General features: G+C 37.7%; 1 protein-coding gene and 1 pseudogene across 2 annotated transcripts in view; one reads left to right on the plus strand and one right to left on the minus strand.

Moving 5' to 3' along the window:
- The window catches only part of Acss3 (acyl-CoA synthetase short chain family member 3), a 185,620-nt gene that overhangs the window by 8,460 nt on the left and 152,462 nt on the right, over positions 1-24,698 (minus strand). Inside the window, exons 10-13 of one of the 2 annotated variants that reach the window (XM_032912114.1) lie at positions 21,695-21,790; positions 19,387-19,450; positions 8,393-8,474; positions 4,921-5,043 (exon numbers count right to left, since the gene is read on the minus strand). In XM_032912114.1, coding sequence (XP_032768005.1) covers positions 4,921-5,043; positions 8,393-8,474; positions 19,387-19,450; positions 21,695-21,790 — 365 coding nt within the window. Of the gene's footprint in view, positions 1-4,920; positions 5,044-8,392; positions 8,475-19,386; positions 19,451-19,866; positions 20,790-21,694; positions 21,791-24,698 lie in introns of those variants that run through there. The other variant, XM_032912106.1, reaches the window with a different exon arrangement.
- On the plus strand, positions 5,075-6,463 carry LOC116885584 (annotated as a pseudogene).

The following is a 24,698-nucleotide window of genomic DNA, read 5'->3' on the forward strand; positions in this document are numbered from 1 at the left end:
AACTAATATTACTATATTTTAATTTAAGAATTTAAATAGCAAAAAGTTTAAAACTTTTATTTTAGTAAATCTAAAAATAATAGCTATTTTTACCCTCTTAAAAACATCAATTAGTTATTATGTCTATAGAGATGGACTTTTCAGTACCCTCACACCCTTGCATTCTTTTGAAACACACTAAAACATGAACTTCTGGTTACCACAAATTATAGCCATGTGAAAACACATCACGTTCTACTTCTAAAAGTGTTAACATCTGAGCCTTCCTCAGCAAAAACTATTTAGAAACTAAATAGAAAGGTTGGGTATTTCAATAAGAGATAGCAAAAATCCTTAGAACACTGCGGGCAACCACTGTATATTAATTCTCTGAGATTTTATCAGGAAAATGCCAATGTCATTGAGTCTACAGGAGATTCCAAATTACAGAAAAACAAGCCAGATATGAAATGAAGCGATTAGGTCTTATTAAGCATAAATATTCAATAAAAGTTAATCATGTATTTATATAAAGAGAGACGTTAGATTAAAGAGGTAAGAAATAGTCTAAGATCCTGTAACAATGTTTCTGGTGGAAATCAACAACACTGGCCCATTCTTTTCATTTTTCCACCTTATCTGCTTATTTCAGATTGTGTAAACTCAGCTGTTACACACAGTGAGAGGAACATTAGCCAAGACATAAAAATCCACAACATATAATTGAAAACAATAACACTTTTCATTCAGAAAGTAAGGAAACTACAAAAATCGGCTGGTAAAAGCTCTGTGAATGGCGTCTTCATATTTTGATTAGGTAGGCTACAAGAAATTCATATGAACTTTGGTGCTAATCTTCTAGGAGCAAGAAATAGAAATGAAATGTTCGTGCAACCAGAACCACCATTTGACAACATTTCAAAATACTTGAAGCAAAAATTTTCTATTTCAGGTTATGAGAAAATGCTCCCATTTAAAAATAAGATAGTATTATTATAACACAAAATGATGGCTGAATGTTCTAGGATATTTTATGATATTTTATTCAAAAAATACCACACTGACTGACACTAAAGGAAAAAGTAGTCATTGGTACAATAAAAATTAGGTTTTAAAATTTAGCATGACATTGGACAAGGCCATTAGAGAGGATGAACCTACCAATTACAAGAAGAATTGGACTTGCGAATCTTCTGATCCTGATACGCTGACTTATTGATCATGTGAGCCTAAATATTCTCCTTCATTAAATTGTTCTTTATTTATTCCATGTAATAATAGAACTATTCTGCAGTTTTTGATATAGGAAAAATTTAAATAATTAGACCTACCTTACCTTTTCTAATTACAATGAACTCTGACAAGCTAAAATCCCTACAATGCTTCACACTTACAAAATACCTATAGTTTACCTATATTTTACATGTATACAAATGGCAAAGTTGAGGCGGCTGCTCGTCTTTTGGAGTGTTTCACAAGGCTCTCAGAAATCAACAACATACACAGATTTCCTATTGTAAGTTCAGAGCTCTAGAAGTTATGACGTGAAGCTGTTTCGCAAATTTGATGTAAAATTAGTTGCCTTCTTTTTATTTTTATTTGATTTATTTCTTATATGCAGTGGTGGGCTTGAAAGGAAATGTTTACTGGCATTCTTGTATTTGTGAATGTGCACTCCCTTGCACCTTCCTGTTACTCCGGTCTGCGCCTCCCTCGACCCTCTTCCCAGAGAAATAGATTCTTTTTCTAAAATGTAGAAGTTCCAAAAGGTATATACAAAAGAAATTCAATAAAAGCAAGCTAACAGAACAAAAAAATCAACAAACCAACCAAACAAATCGAAGTCTGCTCGTCTTGCCAGAGGCCCACACGGAGTAGTAAAGGAAGTTTGGAGTAGGCTTTATCTACCCTACTGAACCAGGTCCGATTCAGGACCACAACACTCTTCACACTCCACACCAAGCGAACACAAAACAAGCTGAATTCTCTCTTTTTTTTTCCTTTCATGATCAAAAAGCACATCCTGGGGCGGGGGGACTTTAGGGGGGGAGGAGGAGTCTCCCTACTTACTCGCTACTAAAAAGCATAAGAGAAACTCATGACTAATGTCCTTCCCCATCGGGATCCATCAAGACCCGAGAACAGATCTTTGTGGACTTGCCCTGATCTTCTCCAGGAAATGAAGGCCATGGATAAGCCCAGGTAACATACGGCAAAGTGAAGCATCAGCTTATCACACAGAAGACCAGCTGGCTGTCATAAGAACTGGAGGCTAGAGTGAATAAAGGCTTGGCACGTGGGTTTTGTAGTTAGTTTTAAAGTCAGTATTTTATCCTGGCAGCCAATCAAGGTATAAAGCAAAATTTCCATGTTTATTGGGTAGGGGTAGGGGACGGGGGCTCCATTAAAAAGTGAAGGCACTTACAGAAGCTTTGCAATTTTATGAAGTCCCATTTGTCGATTCTGAGAGGCTCTGCCAGAACATGTCCAATACAGAGGCGAATGACAGCAGCCAATCATAGAACTGAGAACAGGGTCCCCCATGGAGGAGTTAGAGAAAGTATTGAAGGAGCTGAAGGGGTTTGCAGTCCCATAAGAACAACAATACCAACCAACCAGAGCTCCCAGGGACTAAACCACCATCCAAAGAGTACACATGAACAGAACCATGGCTCCAGCTGCATATGTAGCAAAGGGTATCCTTGTTGGGCACCAATGGGGGGAGAAGCCCTTGATCCTGCCAAGCGCCGCCCCCCCCCCAGTATAGGGGAATGTCAAGACTGGGAGGCAGAAAGGGGAGGGTGGTTGGTTATAGAAGAAGGGGGAAGGGAATGAGATGGAGAGTTATGGATGGGAAACCGGAAGAGGGGATAACATTTGAAATGTAAATAAAAAAAATCCAATAAAAAATATTTTTAAAAAATATAAAATGAAGGCACAGGGCATTTCGCTGCAGGAAAACTGTGAAGGTAAAAGGAAGAGACAAGCATACCCTCCTGGAACAAAAGCTGTAATACCAAGTGCAAGGGTAGAAAAACCCGACATGAAATGGATGAAGTGATGGTGGCTCAGCGGAGTCTGAGAGCTGACAACTTCTTGGAGAACCCTGCCCTACAAACATCGGAGTTTTCATGTCAAAGAGCAAAGGTGAATGCCAAAGACAAACTCCCGTCATGCTTCGGGTACAGAATAAAGAAACGCACGACTTTGAAAGGCTTCAGAATATTCTGGTTTTCTATGTAAGCCATACATTCATAAAACAAAACAAAACAAAACAAAAACAAACAAAAAAACTAGCCTTGCCACAGCCTAGTCTGATGGGTTACATCTAAGTTAACCCAGAAATGGAAATAATTCTACCCCCCTCTAGATACCTTTTTGGCTTTCACTGCCCTAGTGTTACATGGGAAATGTCATCCCGTTCCCAAAGAGGAGAAAAACAAGCATAAGAACCTAAGATTAAAAGAGAGAAAGAAACTACATTCACAGACAGTCTGCATGTACACACACAATATTAAGTTACATAAAACAAAAATGTTCTATTTAGAATTAATTACATAGTGTTTAGGAGAGTCTGAAATATTTACATTTACACGAAATAAGTATTCCTAAGCTACTTTAAAAATATACCCCGCCTTCCATAGCTAAACATCATATGTTTGACTATAGATCCACCAAAATAGGTTAACCAAATATATTATGGAAACATAAAATATGAAAGAGTGCCTACATCAGTAAGGAAACATATAAAGCTTATGGGTTAGAAAGTCAAAGTCATTTAGATATAGATTTTCCCCAAGGCAACCGATAGATTTAATGGCTATGGATTTTTCTATAACAATCAAGGTTGGTGAATGGATTCATCGTAGCTAGAGCAAAGCTCATCCTGTCAGTAAAAGCTGAAGAGCTAGAGACGCTAAACATATTGAGAAAGCGCTTCAAATGCAGAGAACAGATTATTGGACCCTAAGATCCTCTTGAGGGTGGCAGTATCAATACAGCTTGGTACAGGAGATGTGACTGATACCTAGGCTAGTGAACCAGATGAGCTAAAACACAGACAACTCAAGCATCATCAGCTGACTTGTGGCAGATAAGGCCGTGAATTCTCCACCTTCCTAACGCTGTGACCCTTTAATACAGTTCCTCATGTTGTATTGACACCCACAATAAAATCATTTCCATTGTCACTCCACAGCTGACGTTTTGCTAGTGTAATGAATCTTAATGAAAGTACCTCTCTTTTCTGGTGGTCTCAGGTGACCCCTGTGAAAGGGTTGTGACTCAAAGGTTGAGAAGCACTAATTAATATGAAAATTTACATTAGGCATAATTTCAGGGATAGTACCAAGACTTATGAGGATCAGAATGTAAAGATGATATTAAATTAATTCAGCTACATTGTTGAAATTCTTTATATCATGTCTTCTAAGGATGGATGAGAGAATCTATACAAACATAAAAACTCAGATTTTATACAGTGAAATATATTTACCCTATTTGATTCAAAATCTAAATGGTGAAAGAACAATTCTGGATATTTGTATGAATTACACTGGGGAAAAACTTTCCAAGAATTGAGAGAGAAAAAAATTTCAAATCACCTGAAGGCTAAAAGCAAGACTAATTACAAAAGAACGTTAAATTGTGATGCTGGAGGTGAACAAGTATCAGGTAAAAAGCACGAAATGTTCACAGGCATTTCCACAAGGAACAAGTGTGTGCAGTTGCTCATAAACAACTTAGAATGTAGGGAAGCAAAAATCAAAGTGGAGAATTAAAAATCCCCACGAGAGGAATAGACAGACCCAGAGAGATAGGAATAAGGGGAAAAAGAGCCTAGACTTTCTCACAAATAAAGACATGATCAGTTTTCAGGTGAGCCTCAGTACTTCTGTTCATCACTGTACATAGTCACAGAACAGCATCATTTATGAATACCTCCTCAATAGCCCCTGCAGAAATCCTGTGGCCTGCAACGTTTATTACATCATCCACTCGGGACATAACATAGAGATAGCCTTCTTCATCCATGTAGCCAGCATCCATAGTGTCATAGTATCCCTGAAAATAAGAATACATGTATTGAGTTAGCATGCAGTGCTGTGTAAAGATGTGATCATTTTAACGCCGGGTAAAATTTAAAATGTGACCTAAGTGGATTTACAGTGAACACGCACCTATTTTCACAGAGTTTCGAGAATAAATGGCTTTTAGCTTTGAACCCTAACTAGATTGGTTTTGCTCCTCTAACAACAAGAAAAAAGTTGAAATGCCCTTTTATATGTTCAAGTTCAGTATTTGAACTTAGAATTCTAACATTTGTGAACCCAATTAACGAGTTTAATGGAGAAGTGATGGCTCAACAATTCTGATGTATTTTGGTGTTGCACGAAATTTTTTAATAAAGTTAGCTCAAATTGTAAATATTTCAAAAGCTCTCTCTACAGATATTACAGAAAAGGGGGCGAATCAGCCTTGGGATTACTGACAAGTAGAGCTTGAAGAGACTGGATCCTCCACCCTGAGACACTATTGGCCCTGACTCCAGAACTGACCAAGTAAAACTGAAAGAGGAATGGAGGCAGGGATCCCCTGCAGGCTGCAACTGTGGACAACTGAAGGCAGGTTCAGACCTTCAAGGCCAAGCCAGATGACCTCCTCGTTTGTACTTATGCGAAATCCAGGATAACATGCATTCAAAACGTCGTGGACGTTATTAAACAGAAAGGGGTTGTAGAGAAAGGGCAGTGAGCCTTCGTCAAACACTGGCACCTTTTTTTTAAGTGGGTATGGCCACTCCAGCCATCATGTGTGGGCAAAGCCAATGAGATGCCAGCTCCAAGGTGACTAAGGTTCCATCTTACCACTCAGCTGCTGTCACCTTCTTTCTGGACAAATAACTGTAAGTTCCTTTATATGGCTTGAGACACCAAAGACTACATGGTTTCCTACTATCAATTCTATAGGATGAGACAGGTGCTCTCAGATCCAGGTACCTGAGATGAGTATTGGGAAAACTTCATCAATGGAAAAGTACGTTGGGGATCCTGTATTGACCATATGGAATGGTGGGAAACTCAACAGAGACACAAGATTCTTTTTCTCTTCTATGACGCTATGATTAGGAACTCAAACCATGAAGTCCAGAAGGTATTGCAGTTTATAGTAAAAAACTTGGATGAGGCAGTGCTGGGTAAAATTGTTCAGGAGACGTCGTTTGAAGAAATGAAAGAGAAGCCTTTGACAAATTGTTCTATGGTCTCCAAATCTACCCTGGACAAGTTCATTTCTGTTTTCATGAGAAAAGGAACTGTGGGTGATTGGAAAAACCATGTTAACTGTGGTAGAGAATGAGAGGTTTGATGAAATCTATAGATGAAAGGTGGAAGAAACCTCTGCATGGAACTCTGATCAAGATGTGAAAATAGATGTCAAAACAGGGAGGCTGTCTGCAGGCCTTGACCACCAAAAGAAGCTCTGATGCTAAGGATTATGGCTCAGACGCTATGATTATTAACAGTCATTACAGTTTTATAAAAGCAAAAGAAAAAATAGAAAGGCATCACTAATTTATTGACATTGATTAGGATTGAACTCAGGCTTCAGCGAAGCTTAATAATGGGTATGAAATATAATACTTCGCCAATATCAAAGTAAGATATATTTGTTGGTGTACATGGGGGGAGGATAGGGAGGGGAACATCCATAAAGAAGGGGAGGGGGAGGGGTTAGGGGGATGTTGGCCCGGAAACCGGGAAAGGGAATAACAATTGAAATGTAAATAAATACCCAAGTTAATAAAGATGAAAAGAAAAAGAAGGATCAAGAATAAAAGTACAAAGAAAAACATTATTTTTTTTTCTTTTCTTTTTTTCAGAGCTGGGGACCGAACCCAGGGCCTTGTGCTTGCTAGGCAAGCGCTCTACCACTGAGCTAAATCCCCAACCCCAAAAACATTATTTTTTAATACTTTCAATTTATTTGATACACACGTTTAAGCATAGCCTCTAAAACAAATCTAAAATAGCAACTATTTGTAGTTTTTAATCTTTCTAAAATTAGGCATGATCCTCTCTTAAATAAGTTAGTACAGTCTTTCTTGCCAGACTTCAGTCAACTCTACAAAATGGGGTTTAAAGTGAAGGGCATAGTGAGACACACCATCGGCCCTTGGGAATTGTAGTTCTTATCGTGTCCTGCAATAAGGAAAGACCATCTAGAAAAACGGTGAAGGGGAAGCCATGATGGTCCCAGCCTCAGCCCAATCATATCTGAGTTGCATGAACTCCGATTAAGTTGCTTGACTCAGGCTTTTATTAAGCCTGTAGATGAGAGGCCTGGAGTCAGGAATCAAGGCAAAATGGAGAGGTACTTCATGGAGTTTGGTCATGCACTCGGGCTTTTGATCTTAAAGTTAAGCACACTGAGCCATAAGTGTCTAGTGCTTGCCATTATCAGGCGATAACAAATTGTATTAGTACTGTGATGAATTACGTGTGACCCATATAGACTAAATTGGATGGCTGGAGTCAAGTCAAGTGACAAATATTTCTGACACACTTGACCAAGAAAATGTTTAATCTTGGCTGTTGAGGTCACTTGACTCTGAGATGACTTTCTAAAGAAAGCTATCTTACTCCTTGTCATTTGCCTAGTTAAGTGGGACATCCATCTTTCCCACACACACAATAATGATGGAGTACTAAGTGCTCGGACTCATTATTTTTTATGATAGTCTCATCCATTCATTCATTTCTACCTGGCACATAATAAGGACAAGGTGAGGGTAGTGCAGGTTGCACTATCAAAAGTGTTGCTATGGACACAGAACCAATTGCCTGGCATGCGGTAATAAATGAATGAAACATACAGGAAGAGAAACTGATTATCCACCTTACTGGGGTAAGAAGCAGGGCTTTAAGAATACTGTCTCTAATGACTTCTTTATTTAAAAACAAAATAATATTTAAAAGAAATTGATTAAGGGAAACTGTCAAACGCAGATTATGGGACAGAAATACATTAGATTTAACTCATATAACTAAGTATAGAGAAGGCTGGGGTTCCTAATGACTTCCCAGATCTGATTGGTTGCTCTCAGACTGTGCAGAGAATTCCAATAATAAGAGCAAAATTATTGGAGTCTAATTTTACGAGATTTAATTTTTAAATAATCTGATATCACAGTAAGAGTGGATGAAAATTTTCTGTGTGTAGAGATGGATGATACTTATCCACATGACTTAGTTGGATAAATCTGACTTGGCCATTGTTATCTCTGAGGTCTGACAACTGGTGTTTATAAACTTGAAGAGTACTTTTTGATCTATGATGCTGGAAGAAAGTTGCTTCCGTGACTAGGCAACGAATAAAAGCACACAAAAAATTTAAAGTATATTAAAGCTCTTACAGGAAATTTCTCAAAGTATAAATGCTTGAATGCTTCCTGATTCTTCCACAGTCCTGAAAAAGCCCCAGGTGGTAAAGGCAACCTTGAACAGAGAGAAGATAAAATTACTGTGAATAAAATGATAAAGACAATCAGTAATAACTTGATATTACACTGGGCTAAAATAATGAACTAATTCATTCAAATGCAGACCCTCAGTTTGCTGGAATGATCCTGTTTAATTTGAGGGCAAGTAGAGTCCATATCATAATACAATTACTTAGAAATTAGAGTTTCTTCACAGGACAAACACAGACACAATACACACACGAACAAACACAGAGCATTGTGATACAATCTATTTCAGAAAAAAACATAATATCTAGCAATTGATTAAATACACTTTTCTTAAGAAAAACACTTTTTTATAGGAAAATAGTGGCATTCTTTGAAAAGAACCAAGGTATCAGTTTTCAACTTTGTTTGAATAATGGAATTTTTTCCTTTTAGATAGTTGGTATAAAATCTTTATTCCTCCCCACCTTGAAGCTGCTTTTCACTGAATCCTGTTATTTCTTCTTATAACCATTAAGCCTGTGTATTTTATATCTCTAATGAATGCATGGAAATATGAAACATATGGAATACAAGGCTCTGTATTTCTCCTCTATACAACCAAAGCCATCACATATTTCATTTTCCTCTACACTATTAAATTTGTGTTATTTGCAGAGAAAGACTTAAGCTCTAGTACTGATAACCTATGCTTATATAAATCTGAATAAATTCTTATGGCTCCTAATAAAATGTGTCTAACAGCAGACACAAGTTTACTGGACACAGAAAAATTTTAGATGCTTTGTAATTTGGAAATTTAGATAAGACACAAATTGAGGACTTTCATCACATTCAGTTAATTTTTTGTTTTTTACTAAATCAAATGATGTCACAACTTTATTACAGAGAAAAGGGAAGGTAAGGCAGATGCAGCTACTGCCCACATAAGGCAACATGTCTCATCCACCCCACACAGAATTTTCCATAAAGACATGAGATGGGGCAAGATAGAAGACCATCCTGATATCAGGTGCTCCTGACTCTGACATTTTATGCACACTGTACTCACTGTCACTCTCTTCAGACACAACAGAAGATGGCATCTGATCCTATTATAGATGGTTGTGAGCCACCATGTAGTTGGTTACTGGGACTTAAACACAGGACCTCTGGAAGAGTAGCCTAGCCAGTGCTCTTAACCGCTGAGCCATCTCTTTAGCCCCTCTGACATTGACTTTTATTCCTACTTCTGTCAGATGATGCTAATACAAGTGGGAGTGGCTGTGATTACCAACCTGGGCATTCAAGCTGACACTTCCCTTTCTCCCCAAGTTTGAAAAGAAAATTATACAGATTTAAGGTTTAAAATATAAAATATAAAGAATAAGTTATAAAATCCACAGACTCAGAGCCAAAAACTATAAGAAACAAGCCCAGACAAGTCCAGACAGGGCAGGGCCCGCCCTGCAGCCAAGACTGACAGGCCATAAAGATAAAAAAAAAAAGGAATACGGGAACCCGCCCAGGCTTCTAAAATCCTGAACGCCCCAGTCAATACGTACTCTTCTGCTGTGCTGTAATCTCACTGCCATGTTTGAATGAGCCAATCACTTATAGCCGAGCCAGAAATTAGCCAATTGTGTGTAACCGCGCCAAACTCCCTAGCTTTCCCTATATAAACCCCTGACTTTTGAGTTTCAGGATCGACTCCTCTGTCTCCTGCGTGGGATACGTGTCGGCCCGGAGAACTCTGTAATAGGTCTCCGTAATAAACCTCGCCTTTGCTTATTACATCCAAAATGGTCTCTCTGTGTCTGGGGTCTGCGATTTCCCGAGACTTGAGTAAGGGTCTCTCTCTGACTGGGATCTTTCATTTGGGGGCTCGTCCAGGATCGGTGTTTCCTGGGGCGCGCCATCCTGAGACTCGAGCTAGGTTCTTTCAAGTTCAGTCACCCAATGGTTATCTCAACTTTCCCCTTATTAGGACTTTGTTTCTACTTGGTTGATTTCAGTCCTGAGATTGACTATTTCCTGCCCTCTACTCCTCTTGGGTGTATTTGCTTCTTTTTGTTCTAGAGCTCTCAGGTGCGCTGGTAAGTTCCTAGTGTAAGATCTCTCCAGTTTCTTTACCAGTGTACTTAGTGCTATGAATTTTCGTCTTAGCACTGCTTTCATTGTGTCCCATAGGTTTGGGTATGATGTGTTAACATTTTCACTAAATTCCAGGAAGATTTTAATTTCTTTCTTTATTTCATCCTTGACCAAATTATCATTGAGTAGAGAGTTGTCCAATTTCCACATGTATGTGGCTTTTCTGTTGCTTTTGCTGATATTGAAGACCAGCCTCAGGCCATGGTGATCTGATAGGGTGTATCGGATTATTTCAATCTTCTTGTATTGGTTGAGGGTTGTTTTGTGACCAATTATGTGGTTGGTTTTGGAGAAGGTACCATGAGGTGCTGAAAAGGTGTATTCTTTTGTTTTAGGATGAAATGTTCTATAAATATCTGTTAAATCCATTTGGCTCATAACTTCTATTAGTTTCACTGTATCTCTGTTTAGTTTCTGTTCCAATGACTTGTCCACTGGTGAGAGTGGGGTGTTGAAGACTCCCAATAGTTTTGTGTGGGCTTCAATGTGTGTTTTGAGCTTTATGAAAGTGGGTGCCCTCGCATTTGGGGCATAGATGTTCAGAATTGAGACTTTCTCTTCGTGGATTTTCCCTTTGATGAATATAAACAATAAGAATATGCTATTATGTCAGGATATTATGTAATTACAGAAAATGCATATGAAAGCATCCAGTTATCCCAAAGTGCAAAACAACAGCAAAAGGTCTAGAAATGCTGACTCATTGCTACTGCTGCAGCCCTTAACCATTGCTGCTCATCATTTAATCTGTTTAAAGGCAGCAGGCTGAAGGTGATAAGCCCCCCAGGCTCTTCCAAATAACTTTACTATGCTAATTCTTCTAAAATACCTTGCAAGTAGTTTTCCTTTATCTGTTTGGTTCTGAGCAGCGTGTGTTAACATTTTGCAAAAGGAGGTAAAGGTCAATTTTAAACAACTGAAATATAACAGGAACAGAAAAAATTCTAATGATCAAGCTAAGGTCATCATGGAGATGCCAGGAGGGGAAAAGGAGACATTAAGTGGAAAATCAAATCCTTCAAAGGGCCAGGAGGAAGAGCAATAATTCGTGAAGCAGATTATCTGTTAAATAAATGTGAATAACTCTGATGGGGGGGCATACTGAAGGGGTCATTTTCAACTGCTCCCACAGAAAACATATCATGGTATGGAGCCCCTTCTAACCCTCTTACTCTCATTTTTGGACAGATCCACGAGTTTCTGAAATAACCTCTCTATTACATTGCCGGCAAAGGAAGAAAATAAAGCTATGGTAATAAATGATTCCTGGCATCTAAACTGTTGTAAGGATAACAGAGTATTGGTACATAGGAATGTGGGCCCAGCTATCCACACGCAAATTCTCCATAATGAGACCTGTGTACACTGAGGAGTATATTGTTAAACAAGTGTTTTTCTTACTGTATATATGCAGAACGCTAAATTATGATTCATAACCATTTGTGCAGCTTTCTTACAGTCTGCCTGCGCACATGCACTTGCGTGTGCATGCGTACACACACACACACACACACACACACACACACACACACACACATGCCTTGCTCATCTCTTATTATAATGAAGCGCCTGTCCAGGTTTCAGAGTGAAGCCACCCCTTCCCCTTAAGGCCCTATCATGACAGATCTTCCCATACATCATCCTGGTTTGGTCTCACATTCTCCCTCTCACTTTGAAGCTTGATTCATGGCCTTGAGGATCTTCCATCTAGTAAACCTCACTCTTGGAGGATATCATGAGGTAGGTGTCAGCCTCCTCTTTGGACCAGCAGCCTCTGTTTCCTTGTGTTTTATTTAAGTGGGGGGTGGAGAGATGGCAAGGTTGACTTTCACACTGAAACAGCAGAGATGACATTTACAGTGTCGATACAGCCATGTCTGCTGAGGTAGTGTGGCTAATGTCTGTGATCCAAGCACTTAGAAGATAGAGCCAGGGACATCAGTAGTTTAAGGGCACCCTTGGCTTGGAATGCACACATACAAAAGAAATAAATAATAATCCTAGGTCTGGAAGCTTGGCAATAAGCCCGCCAGGTCATAAGTGGCTCAGGACGCATAAGAAGCTTAGAAATTAGTGGGAAAATGAAGGTAGAGCTTATGGAAGAGGAAAAAGACATCATCATCAGAGGAAAAACAACAACATCAGTGCAGGCAAATTAAAAACTAGGAGAACAGTATCTATTGGTAGAAGTCTGAAAAAAAACTAATAGTGATCAAGCATTACACAAGGTTAAATGAATGACAAACTTTGCTTTCAAATAAGTTCTTTATTTACTGATGAAACGTAGTATCTGAGTGAGAAACTTCAAAGATTCTTAGAATTGTCATTTCTGGAATACAGGCCAGAAAACAGAATGAAGCAAAGAGATACCGGAACAAAGATGAGTTGGATGTATGGAGACCCGATCCTTTGCTTTGTTTCGCTTTGATGAAACAGAGTCTGACTGCATGGTCCTGGCTGGCCTAGAACTCCATATGTAGATCAAGTCAGCCTCAAATTCAAGAGATCCATCTGCCTCTGCCTCTGCCTCTGCCTCTGCCTCTGCCTCTGCCTCTGCCTCTACCTCTGCCTCTGCCTCTGCCTCTGCCTCTGCCTCTGCCTCTGCCTCTGCCTCTGCCTCTGCCTCTGCCTCTGCCTGCTGCATCTGCCTCTGCCTCTGCCGTTGCCTCTCCTGCCAGCCTCCTGAGTGCTGACAACAAAAGCATGTGCTAACACACCTGGCTTTCACTATATTTAAGAATTTGTAGTGTACTTAGCTAGGATGCAGTTTAATGGCTTAATTGAGAAAGAAGTTTGTGGAGGGAAAATGAAGGTATGAGAAGCAAAAGGATACCAGAGGAATCATTCACCTGTTACAGCCACTCACATATTCACATTTGTGTTCAGTCAGGCATTCATTTTCTTCATTAATTTAGTTCACTTACTATTTCCTTAGTGCTTGCTTTCCCTCACCTAGTGTGCCATGCATCAATACTGCAACAGAATAAGATATGATCTCTGATGCATGGAGATCCTGGCATAAAGTGAAGTGTAAAAATTTAATATTTACAAATACAACTAGCAGGAAGGCTACAGTTAATGATGCCTTCTCCGTGAAGTAATGTAAAATGCAAATACCCAAGATACGTTGAAAGGAATGTTTTATAGCGGTTATTTCATTCTGTGCTTCCAGAGGCTTCCAGAATGAAATTTTTATCTGTACTTAAGATGTGAGTTGCTATGGGCTGGAGAGATGGCTCAGCCATTAAAGGATAGACTCACAACAAAAATATAAGATGTGCATTGCTAGAAATGACAGTTAGCTATCTCAAGCCAGTAAAACACCTCAAGAAAACAGCTTAATTCTTCACAAATCCAACCTTCTTTTAAGATAAAACGGTGGAATGCTCTGTGCTCTTCACTAGGAGGGCACGGCTGGTATCTCAATAAATTCAGGCGATTTTCTCTGGAATATTAAAAAAGTGTCTAAACAGCAAACCTAGAGGTAAGACCCATTATGACATTAGAGAAAAACAGAACAGAAAAGTTTCAGACTTGAATATCTGTGTGTGTGTGTGTGTGTGTGTGTGTGTGTATGTACATATATCACATTCATAAAGGACAGACAGATGCATATGTATATATATGATAGATAAATAAATAGATGATAAATTGATAAAGAAATAAATAAAGAATAAGATTGAAACAGAAGTTAACTGCAGACAATGTAGAGACAATATTTTCGGCAATATTTCAAGCAAGCACTTTTGACCATTATATCTAAGTACTGTCTAGCATGAAGAGCAATTCCTCCCTCTGTAATAATGGTAGAGTGGTGTCTTTCTCTGATATAGTACAAAATGAAATACAGTATGCTGGGCTGGAAGAAATGAAGGATGCAAAAATACTCAAATGATCTTGCTAGTTTCTATTCTCACTCTTCAAATTCTACTACCCCATGACACTTTCCTTAGCTCTTGCAAGCAGAGTGAAATTAGATTCTTTTTCCTCTAATTTTAAATTAGTAGTTCAGTGTAGATAATACTCTTTTCAAAGAGACCATACTGAATGGGGAAAGAGAAATAGCCAAGGCAGCAACAATTCCTCTATGAGAAGAGACCAGAGTGCTGTGAAATCACTAAAAAAAAATAAATAAAAAGTCGAGAGCTTCACTTGCCAAAGAGTAGCATAATCCTAAATCATCTAAAATACAGAGCTTCCTGATGCTTGCTGTGCCTCTTGAACTGTAAACTTTATCCCCTATTCTATGCAGAAACCCTGGGCTTCAGAATGCAGATCTAATTCCTATTTCCTGAAGAATTCTGGCATGAAACACTATGTGGCTTTGGTAGTGCTTACGTAGTCCAGGGCCTGGTGTTTCTTCAGATTTGAATACAAAGTTACTTTGTATTCCTAGAAGAGAGAGGCCCAAAACATTTCCTTCTCTCTGTATGAACAAAGACTGTGCTGGTTCTGGCTATGTATCTCTTGATGCTACTCTTTGTTTATGTCAAAATTGACGAAGTGAGGGATCTCTTAATCTCCCTCACAGTATTGTTACAAGGCCAATAAAGATCATACTAAAACCTAGATTTGAGATTTTGAGAGAACAGAATTGTAACCCTGTGGCATACTTGTTCTTAGTCAGAGGATGCCCCCCAAAGGGAACAATCTTAGCTCTTTCCCTAGATGGGAGCCCAGTAAATGAATAGCTGCTGTGTAACTGTCACAGTGTGAGCAAACATCATTAAATGTCAGGAGTTCGATATCTGTAGAATGAGAAATTGGCAGACAGTGAAGGAAAAGCCATTTGGACAACTCCACACAATTCCCTGTCGTCCTACCACTGCCCCAGGACAAGGTCATGAGAACACATCAAGGAGTGGATACCTCGAGCCATACTTCCCGTAGCAGCAATAGACCTGGTCAGGAAAAATGTACGCCCTGAGAGAGGAAGAGTCAGAGACCAATGGTTTTAATAACTGTGAGCCCAGCATTTCGAAGGGAGGCAATTGCAGTGAAAATCTTAAAGGCACTGCGGTCTGTTGTCTGGAAATTACTGACTCACAGTTTTATTTCTGCACATTGGAACTCTGGATGCAATTACAGGAGCACCTTCTAAAATTCATGAGCATTTTGTATTCATAGCAACTCACAGACCATAACTGCCGCACTAAATTAACTGGCTGCAGTATGCTTCAAAATCAAAAGAATTTTCTAACCACCACGTGGACGTGAAGTTTTCTCCTCTAAGAGAAATGCAAATTCTATAAATGAAAGTAATCGCCATTAAGCAGTGAAGAAACAGGGATCCTGTTTATTTCATCCGAGGGCCTGCCGTAGTTTGGGCATCACCAGAATGCTTTCTGATGAAGTCACCCAAATAGAAATGACTTCTAGAACGCTATTTGTATACAGCAAATGAAAGAACCTAACATTACCACAAGGTTTTGGGTTTTGTTTCTGGTTGTTTTGTCCCCTGCCCCTTTACCACCACATAGCACTGTTTCTAAACATGGAGCTATACAAACAAGTTTTAGGGAGGGATTTTATTTTAAAAAGCTCTATAAATACAAGCTAAGCAAGCACTGGACTTCACAAACCTTTCCAGCTGATGAATTGAGTGTTGTGGCTAGCGAATGTGAATCTAGAAGTAAGTGGGTTTTTTTTTTATGGATAAAAATAAATTATTAACAAAAATCTTCCAAAGATATTTTATTAATGAGAGAAATGAGATGTCCCTGTGCTCATTTTTCTGATCTACTCTAGTGTCCACATGTAATATAATTATGTAGTTTATTTTCAAATATATTGTTCCATCATTCACAAAAGGAGAAATCAAATTCTACCATGCCTTGACACATTAAATCTTTATAATTCATAATTATATCTAGAACTCAGAGTCTGGCTATTAATCTCTGTGGCTGCAGAGGGAAAACACCACTCATTCCTCCCTGTCATCAGGCTAAGCATGAAATGATTTTAGGCCAAAGCTATCTTATCTTCAAGGACTTAAATACATTAATTGCCAAAAGGAAAAATTATAGCTTAGGGATGATACTAATGTATTTTACCTCTTCTGGATTTATGCAGAGCAAAGCTGCCAGTAATTAGAATGAGGGGATATATAAATGCTTTTGAATCATGGGAGCCTCAAATCTCACCTCAGAGATCACGCAAAGAAACCATGTTTGACAGAGATGACTCATTTAAAGTTAGATTATATAAAAGTGTATGACGCTAGACAAGTTTTTTTTTTAAAGTTCCAAAAACAGTGTACTTCCATAAATTAAGTTAGGATCCACCCACAAATTGGCTTACATTTTCCCTAGCAAGCCCTGCTCTCTCACCATTCTACCCTCAACAGGTCATGTTATAACCAGATCTAGGGAGATATGGACTCTGGTTTAAAGAAATGTGATATTTTAGTGGTTACAGTTATGTGTGTGTGAGTGTGCATGTGTATGTTAATATTTGTGTATCTTTCATTATACATTCATCTGTTGATTGACACCTAGGATGATTATAGATCATTTCTGTAGTAAATAGAACAGTAATAAACATGACACCGAGTCATTTCTAGGATAGGATATAGAGTTCTATGTGTGTATGCTCAGGAGTGAAATATGGTTTAAAGAAATGTAAATACAAGTAGAACCTTGGATAATAAAAATTTTCCATCCTTTTGAATGTGCTACACCTAAAAAGATAGCATAATCCTTACATAGTTACTGATAAGAAATGAGAAATATACTCTAGTCTAATGAGGTAGGATTTTTTTTTTAAAATAACAAGACTTATCATTTAAAAAATCTTATGTGGATTCCTTATATTTTATGGGGCACAACATAATTATATATGAAGGCATATTTTGCACATAAGTATTTCAAGTAAATTTATAGCTTTAGTGTCTTTTATTAAAAGAAAGGAAGCTTGTGCCATCTGAAGATGAATGTAACAAAATTCATTCAGAAGAACTAAATTTTAAGACAAGTCTGGTTTGACATCTGTCATGTGTTACTCTTTACTCATGAGAACTCATCCTACTGAAGCTGGCCACTGCAGACATATCAATAAAGGTGTGAAGATTGTTAATCAGAACTGCAAGGAAGCCTGTATTGCTTATCTAAACGTCACCTATTTCATAGCTATCAACTCAACTCCATTTCAGATTTTACTATCATAACTCTACAGCATTTTTATAATCAATGTAAATTGAAATATTTTTACTCAAATTTCAGCATTTTTGCTATTTAAATGGGCAGTGATGGCCAGTCTACACTAAGAAAGAAAAGAAAGAAAGAAAGAAAAAAAGAAAGAAAGAAAGAAAGAAAGAAAGAAAGAAAGAAAGGAAGGAAGGAAGGAAGGAAGGAAGGAAGGAAGGAAGGAAGAAAGAAAGAAAGGAAGGAAGGAAGAAAGAAGCAGTGATGAAGAATGTTTCAAGAGCTTGTGGTATTTACTGTTGCTAGCATTTTAATACTGTACTACTGTTTGATTGAACAATTTTACATTCAGTTAAATATTCAATAGAATTCAGATCATCCAAAGGTGAGCAAAGATGAAATCAAAGAGATATACAATACAACATTGGGTATAATCATAAAAGTGCCAGAAGAACTGAATTTCATAATAGAGATAAAAATTTAAAGGACAGGGCCAAAAAGGAAACTGCTCTGGAGACAGGATTAAGAGAAAACTGTAGCCAATAAAACACTTTCGAGTTAAAAATATAAACTGGTTGTCAAAAATGGACAGCCATATTCAATCACAAACTGGTTAATGATGCAACATGTTTTAAAAATATATGTCCTTAAGTAATTTATGAGCATCGTAGAGTTTATTTTCACAAACTTAATGATACAGATAAAATATTGAACATGGATTCAACAGAATAAAACATGACATTTGTAAGATATGGTCACTGCGAAACACTGAACTGTTTTACTGTCATGTTTCTTTAGGTATAAAAAGCAAAGCAATGAAAGGATGATATGATGTATGGGATATAGAAGCTGGTAAAATAGATATTTGTTACCTCTATCAAATATAAAAATCCATACATATCAGATATGATGCACTTTCAAATATTAGCAGAATATTTGAAACAGTGGGCTGCTTGCATTAGCATGACATAAGCCCCTGAGTGCTGTACTCACTACAAGATGTCAGCAGGAGGAAGAAGCTCGCATTAAAACCTTGCAGGAGCATGGTGTATCCAGAATGGCAGGCACATCACCTGGACTGAACCCTGCAAAATTCCTGCTGTGATTCTGAGCAAGAGGTGAGCACACCAGCTACTTTCTGCTTTGTGTTTTTCTATTATTTTTGAGATTATAAAATAATTACATCATCTCTCCCTTCCTTTTCTTCCCTCTAAACCCTTCCATATAAGCTTCCTTGCTCCTCTTCAAAACCACATCCTCTTTTCTTCACCAATTGTTATTGCATGCATATATGCTTTCGTATATCCATATATCTGTATATGTCCGTAAATATAACCTGCTCCATTGGTACAGTGATACTTGTATGCATGTTTCCAGGGATGACTATTGGTTTTGTCTTATATTTCTTATATGAAAAGGTACTTTTACCATCCACACATGATTTGTCTGATGAGAAAAAAATTACTTTAAACGAACAAGATATTTTAATTTTTATCTGAATATGTTATCTGTTAAGGGGCTTTCATTTTAAAACACAGTTAAGTCTGAATAATTTTGAAACAAAACACAACTCATCACTTGTAATACCAATGCAATCAATTGATGTGCTCCCAAATGGATCCAACTTTTTTTCTCTTAATGGTCACACTAGGAAAAACTGCTTACTTTACCACGATATTTCCTAAGCTTCTAGCCTTCAGTTTTTGCATGTTGTCATCCAAAATCATAACTGAAAAGAAAAATATGGACACAAATATAAACACAATTGTGAACATAAATACTAACCCCTAAACATTAAATATATTCTTGTGTTTTCTAAACTCAGTCTTAAAGTTTCTAGCCCAAAATAATGTTTGTATTTCTGTGAGATCATGAAGACACATAGACTAAACACATTTTATAAAAGTATAAAAGGTGTATGCATTTGACATGTAGCATGATCAAAACTTTATCATATGTTAATATCCCCATAATCTCATTTTTATTGTCGTTTCCATTTACATGCCCAAAGTGACGTAAGAATATTAACCATATGTTTATCTTTTTTATAATCTAAAGGATGATGTAATGTACAGCCAGATACACATATAATAAAAAGATAGCAAGCATATTCATTCGTGTTCTGTAAACTGGGTTGATTTAACGTTTCCAAATATATCACTCCATGATGTGTTGATTGAATATGGAAAATGTTCAGTAGAGTATCCTGTGTCCAGATAACACCATGCCAGCCTTAAAAATGAATCACAATTGTCTAGATTCTGAAGTCATTTATGTTGTTCTATTCACTTAGGTTATTCCCAAACAACTGTGGGAAGGCACTGAAACAAGTTTGTATTTATGGAGGGCACTGTTGGAAAACATTATAATGACATTTATTAAAATTATAAATATCTGCATTCTGCTGATTACGAGTCCATCATAAGTGAAAACCAGTCCAAGTTCATTTTTGTTTCATCAAATCACAAGACAACATTCTAATAACTACATGCCCTGAGCCATGTTATTTTATCTGCTTCTGGTTTCCTGTTTATAAAATAGGAGCAATGTCTTCTAATTGTAGCAGTCTATAGAGAATGGGTATGAAATGAAATACCATAACACATGGATTCTTTCACAAAGAAAGGTTTCCTTTACTTCTTCAAAGTAGTTTTCTTTTACTATAATGATGTGTCTTATATTATGCTTTCACAGTTTTATATAATCATTGAACAAATCAAAAGTATATCAGTCATAAAGTCCCTGATGCCTTAACTACAGTAGTTTAGTGTGTCCTCTGGAAGCCAGTGGTTTTTGAACAATGAGAGTTTTCTGTATTAAAGCTCCAGAAGACGTCAAAGCTTAACTTTTTCATATAACTGGGTATAAAAATGGAACAGATACTAAGGGAAAATATGTTTAACATCTTCCACATTGGCAGCCCCTTAAAGTATCTCAACACAGAGCGGGTTTTCTAATCAAAGAGTGAGGGCATCAACTGTTCATTTAGGGGATTCACTGGATCTGGGCTCAATTTTTCATAGCAGGAGAAGTCAGAGACATCACAGAATTATAAGACAGGTAGCTTCCTGCAATAAACAGTCAAACATGAATGTATGCACATGAGCTGAACAATGGCAACAACCGTAGACATGCTCAAGAGGACGAGGGAGGCTCACAGGGAGTCTAGGAACTGCTTGCAGCACAGATGGCTGAACTTTCATTTTATATTCTGTCTTGTGGGGTCTGTGTGACAGCTTTGTTGTATTACATCACAATTCAACAGCCCAGGAAAGTCCATACAGTTATAAAGGCATTCAGAAGTAAGAAAACTGAATGTCAAAATGTTAAAAATTTTGCAACAAAGGAGGGGAGTCCTGTAGAAATTATGTAGCTATAATGGGTGCTACTATGAATAGAAAAACCAAATACTGGTAGGATACATTATTGTCGTTATTATCTCATAATAAAATGCTTGTTAAAAGTCCTTTACTCTGCATTTAATTTTAGCCAACACGATTCAAGAACTTTGTCAATAATCTTAAAGAGCATTATGGAATAAGCCATATCTGTTTGTTAATGAAGCAAGGAAACCAAACAAACCCATGATTTGTATGTTGTTAAAAATCTATTACCCTTGTTACCATAGCAATGACGTGCTGTCTCTATGCATTTTTATCTACTCATTTCTAAATACTTAAAACATCTCTAGATTAAATGTGCGTCATCAGAAATGAAATCATATATGTAAGTACTGAGCACTTCACATGCCATAATTTCAAATCCATAATCTTACAAGACTCTTGATTGTTTTAGCTATTACAAGAAAATAACCCATTAGAAGATCATAGCAGTCACTTTAACAGCAACAATGGAGGCATTCATTTCTAATGAATGACTTTCTTAAAAGCAAACACTTTTTTATACACTAGATATGAGGAAATGCCAAATTCCTTAACGGTGTGCATCTCGAATTGCTAGCATTGTGACTCACCATTGTATCCTGGAACACATTTTCCTGCTTGTCCTGGTGGGGGTGTTTTGGAGTTGCCTAGTCCGATACATGATGCAGTGATGGGGGATCCGGTCTCTGGGGAGAAAAGTATGGGTTATCACTTAGTGCCTCAGCATTATGTTGACTTAATTTGTGCAATGAGCCCAGATAAGTTTACATCACAATTTAATTTCATTAGAAAATGTCTAGTTGCAAACTAGTATCTAAGATGCTTTCCTTTATGGCCAGTGTTGAAGGGAAGCAACAAGAAATCAGTCACTCAGTGTTTAACAGAGCTTACAGATATTCTTCTATCACAAGAGAAATCCCAGAAAATTATTAAAAGGGAAAAACACCAGTGTTTGGCGCATTTATGATTTTAAAACATAAAGGTATGCTTAGAGTATTTCATATGGTATATTTCTTCTAAGGAATGAAAGGAGGGCTCTGGCATTCCTGAAGGGTCAGGAAGTGGAAGAATGCACAATAACCTCTTTCAGAGCTTCACAACATAGATGAAAAGATAAATGAACACTAGAAAAGCTATTTTTTACAGATTTATCTAAAGCTATTATGTTTTTCAATATACATATCATTTGATATGTTTAGCTTGTCTCCTGAGACATCTCGAGTTGAATTTACCAAAGCTTTATCAAAGAGATCTCGCAGCTATAATCCCAGAAAGCTACACGCACACTACACTATGCACCCAACCCACAGGCTTATGATCACCCTGCAAAGATTAAGAAAGTGTTAAGTTTGTTGCCCCTAAATCATCGGCTAGAATAACCACAGATGATGCTCGTAAACATAAATTCTGAAAGCAATTATATTTTGGAGAAAACAATTTGCAACATAAACATTTGGAATCAAAAGGATTTTTCATAGTAATGGAGGGGCAGGATATGAACATGATGCTAAGGAGGTGGTTCCCTTTCTGCTTCATATTGCAGAGCTCAGCACACACACACATGCGTGAACACACACATACACACACACATGCACGGAGAGAGGGAGGGAGGGAGAGGGGGGGGGCAGACAGACAGACAGACACAGAGATTAACAGTGAAGGAAGACAAGAATTTTCCAAGCCATAAAAGAGCAGAAACACAAAATTGACCCAAGTATTCTGAATATATGCCTTTCACTTTGAGTCTTGCCATAAAACCTGTTAGTTGAGTGTTGGGAAAGGTTAATATCTAATCTTTTATTATTATCCAAAGCTAGGTTTACGATTCACATATCATCGTAAGTGGCTCATTTGTCATTGATAGGAGAAGATGGAATTTTGAGCATTAAATTTTGAACAGCCCCTAAGCCAAAGTCCAAGGCAGCAGTTCTCAACCTGTATGTTGTGGTGTCCTCTTTTCGGGGTAGAACATCCTTTATACAAGGGTAGCCTGAGATCTTCAGAAAAATGGATGTTTACATTATGCTTCCCAACAGTATCAAAATTACAGTTATTAAGTAGCAACAAAAATGGAACGGTGTTACTTTATTTAAACTAAATGCATTTATTTACTTAAGTTTTTGTAATTTGCTGGAGCATGAGGAACCATACTAAAGGGTTATGGCATGGAAAGGTCAGAACCCACTGGTTAAAGGTTAAAGGTTTAGAGATATTAAACATTTTAAGATTAAGATATTTGGCATGGCATAGATAATCAATTACAAGGACCAGATGTCCTGAGTCTTAAGGGAGAGTTCATAGTTATTTTTATATCATAACTAATCTGGTTTATTTTTTTCATGAAATGACATTTGGTATCCATGAATTACTCCTCTTACTTTTATTTCCCTTGTCATATATCAAATGCAAAGAAGGGATGTACATGATTGGAAAGACTGTGTTTGTTCCTTCATATTTTTGAAAACATAGTCAGCTTAGCTACCCTTCATACCTGATGTGAGAGATGACTAGAGAGAACAAGAAGCACCATTACAGAGTGATGTGCTTAAAGAACGGTAGACAGGATACAGAAGTCCTCTTATGTACACAAACACAACCGAACAGGATATTGGGACTATTAGGAAAGAGAACAGGCCTTGCTAGATGCATCTGTGTCTCTTATCAGCTGCTAGAGTAATCTAATTTAAAAGTATTTGCATTCAAGTTTTGTCACAATCGTTGCTCTAATCAACTGGAGTTCAAACTCTTTACAGGTTTTAGTAATGTAAGATCTGTGTAACCTGTTAATAAACAGATTGAGACTCTACAGAAGAACCAGAAGTCTTTAGTGCCTATCAGCCTCTAGTAATGCCTCCAGAATATTGACAAACAAACTCCTGTCTCTGGCTCCTGAGCGGTGTAGATTAAAGGCAAGCATCAGAAAGTCTGGCTCATTGTGGAATCTTTACTTTTTTTATTGGATATTTTCTTTATTTACACTTCAAATGTGATTCCCTTTCCCAGTTTCCCCTCCGGAAACCTCCTATCCCAACCACCCTCGCCCTACTTCAATGAGGATGTACCCCCACCCACCCATCCACTACCGCCTTCCCACCCTGGCATTCCCCTACACTGGGGCATCGAGCCTACAGGACCAAGGGCCTCTCCTCTCACTGATATCCTACAAGGCCATCCTCTGCTACATATGCAGCTGCAGCCACGGGTCTGTCCATGTGTACTCTTTGGTTGGTGGTTTAGTCCCTGGGAGCTCTGGTTGGTTAGTATTGTTGTTCTTATGGAGTTGCAAACCCCTTCAGCTACAGTGTCTGTACTCTGTTTTCCTACCCAAATAGAAAGGGGCTGTCGAAAGAAGATGGGAGAACAAATCTTTCTTTAAATGAAAATGGAGTTAAGGATTAGTAAGATGCCTTCCTCAGCCCTGCCCTGAAGAAGGTGGCATACACATTTCACATGTTTGAATTATTACATATTTATAGTCTTTCAACCTTCAGTAATTTTTTTTATTAAAAAGCTATTAAAAGCACACCTTCTCTACAACCAATTTGACTCAGAAATTGTAAGGGTGATGAAAAAGATAATTCAGTTAGGGCACTT

This window comes from Rattus rattus, chromosome 1 (assembly GCF_011064425.1).
Source record: "Rattus rattus isolate New Zealand chromosome 1, Rrattus_CSIRO_v1, whole genome shotgun sequence".
Lineage (NCBI taxonomy): Eukaryota > Metazoa > Chordata > Mammalia > Rodentia > Muridae > Rattus > Rattus rattus.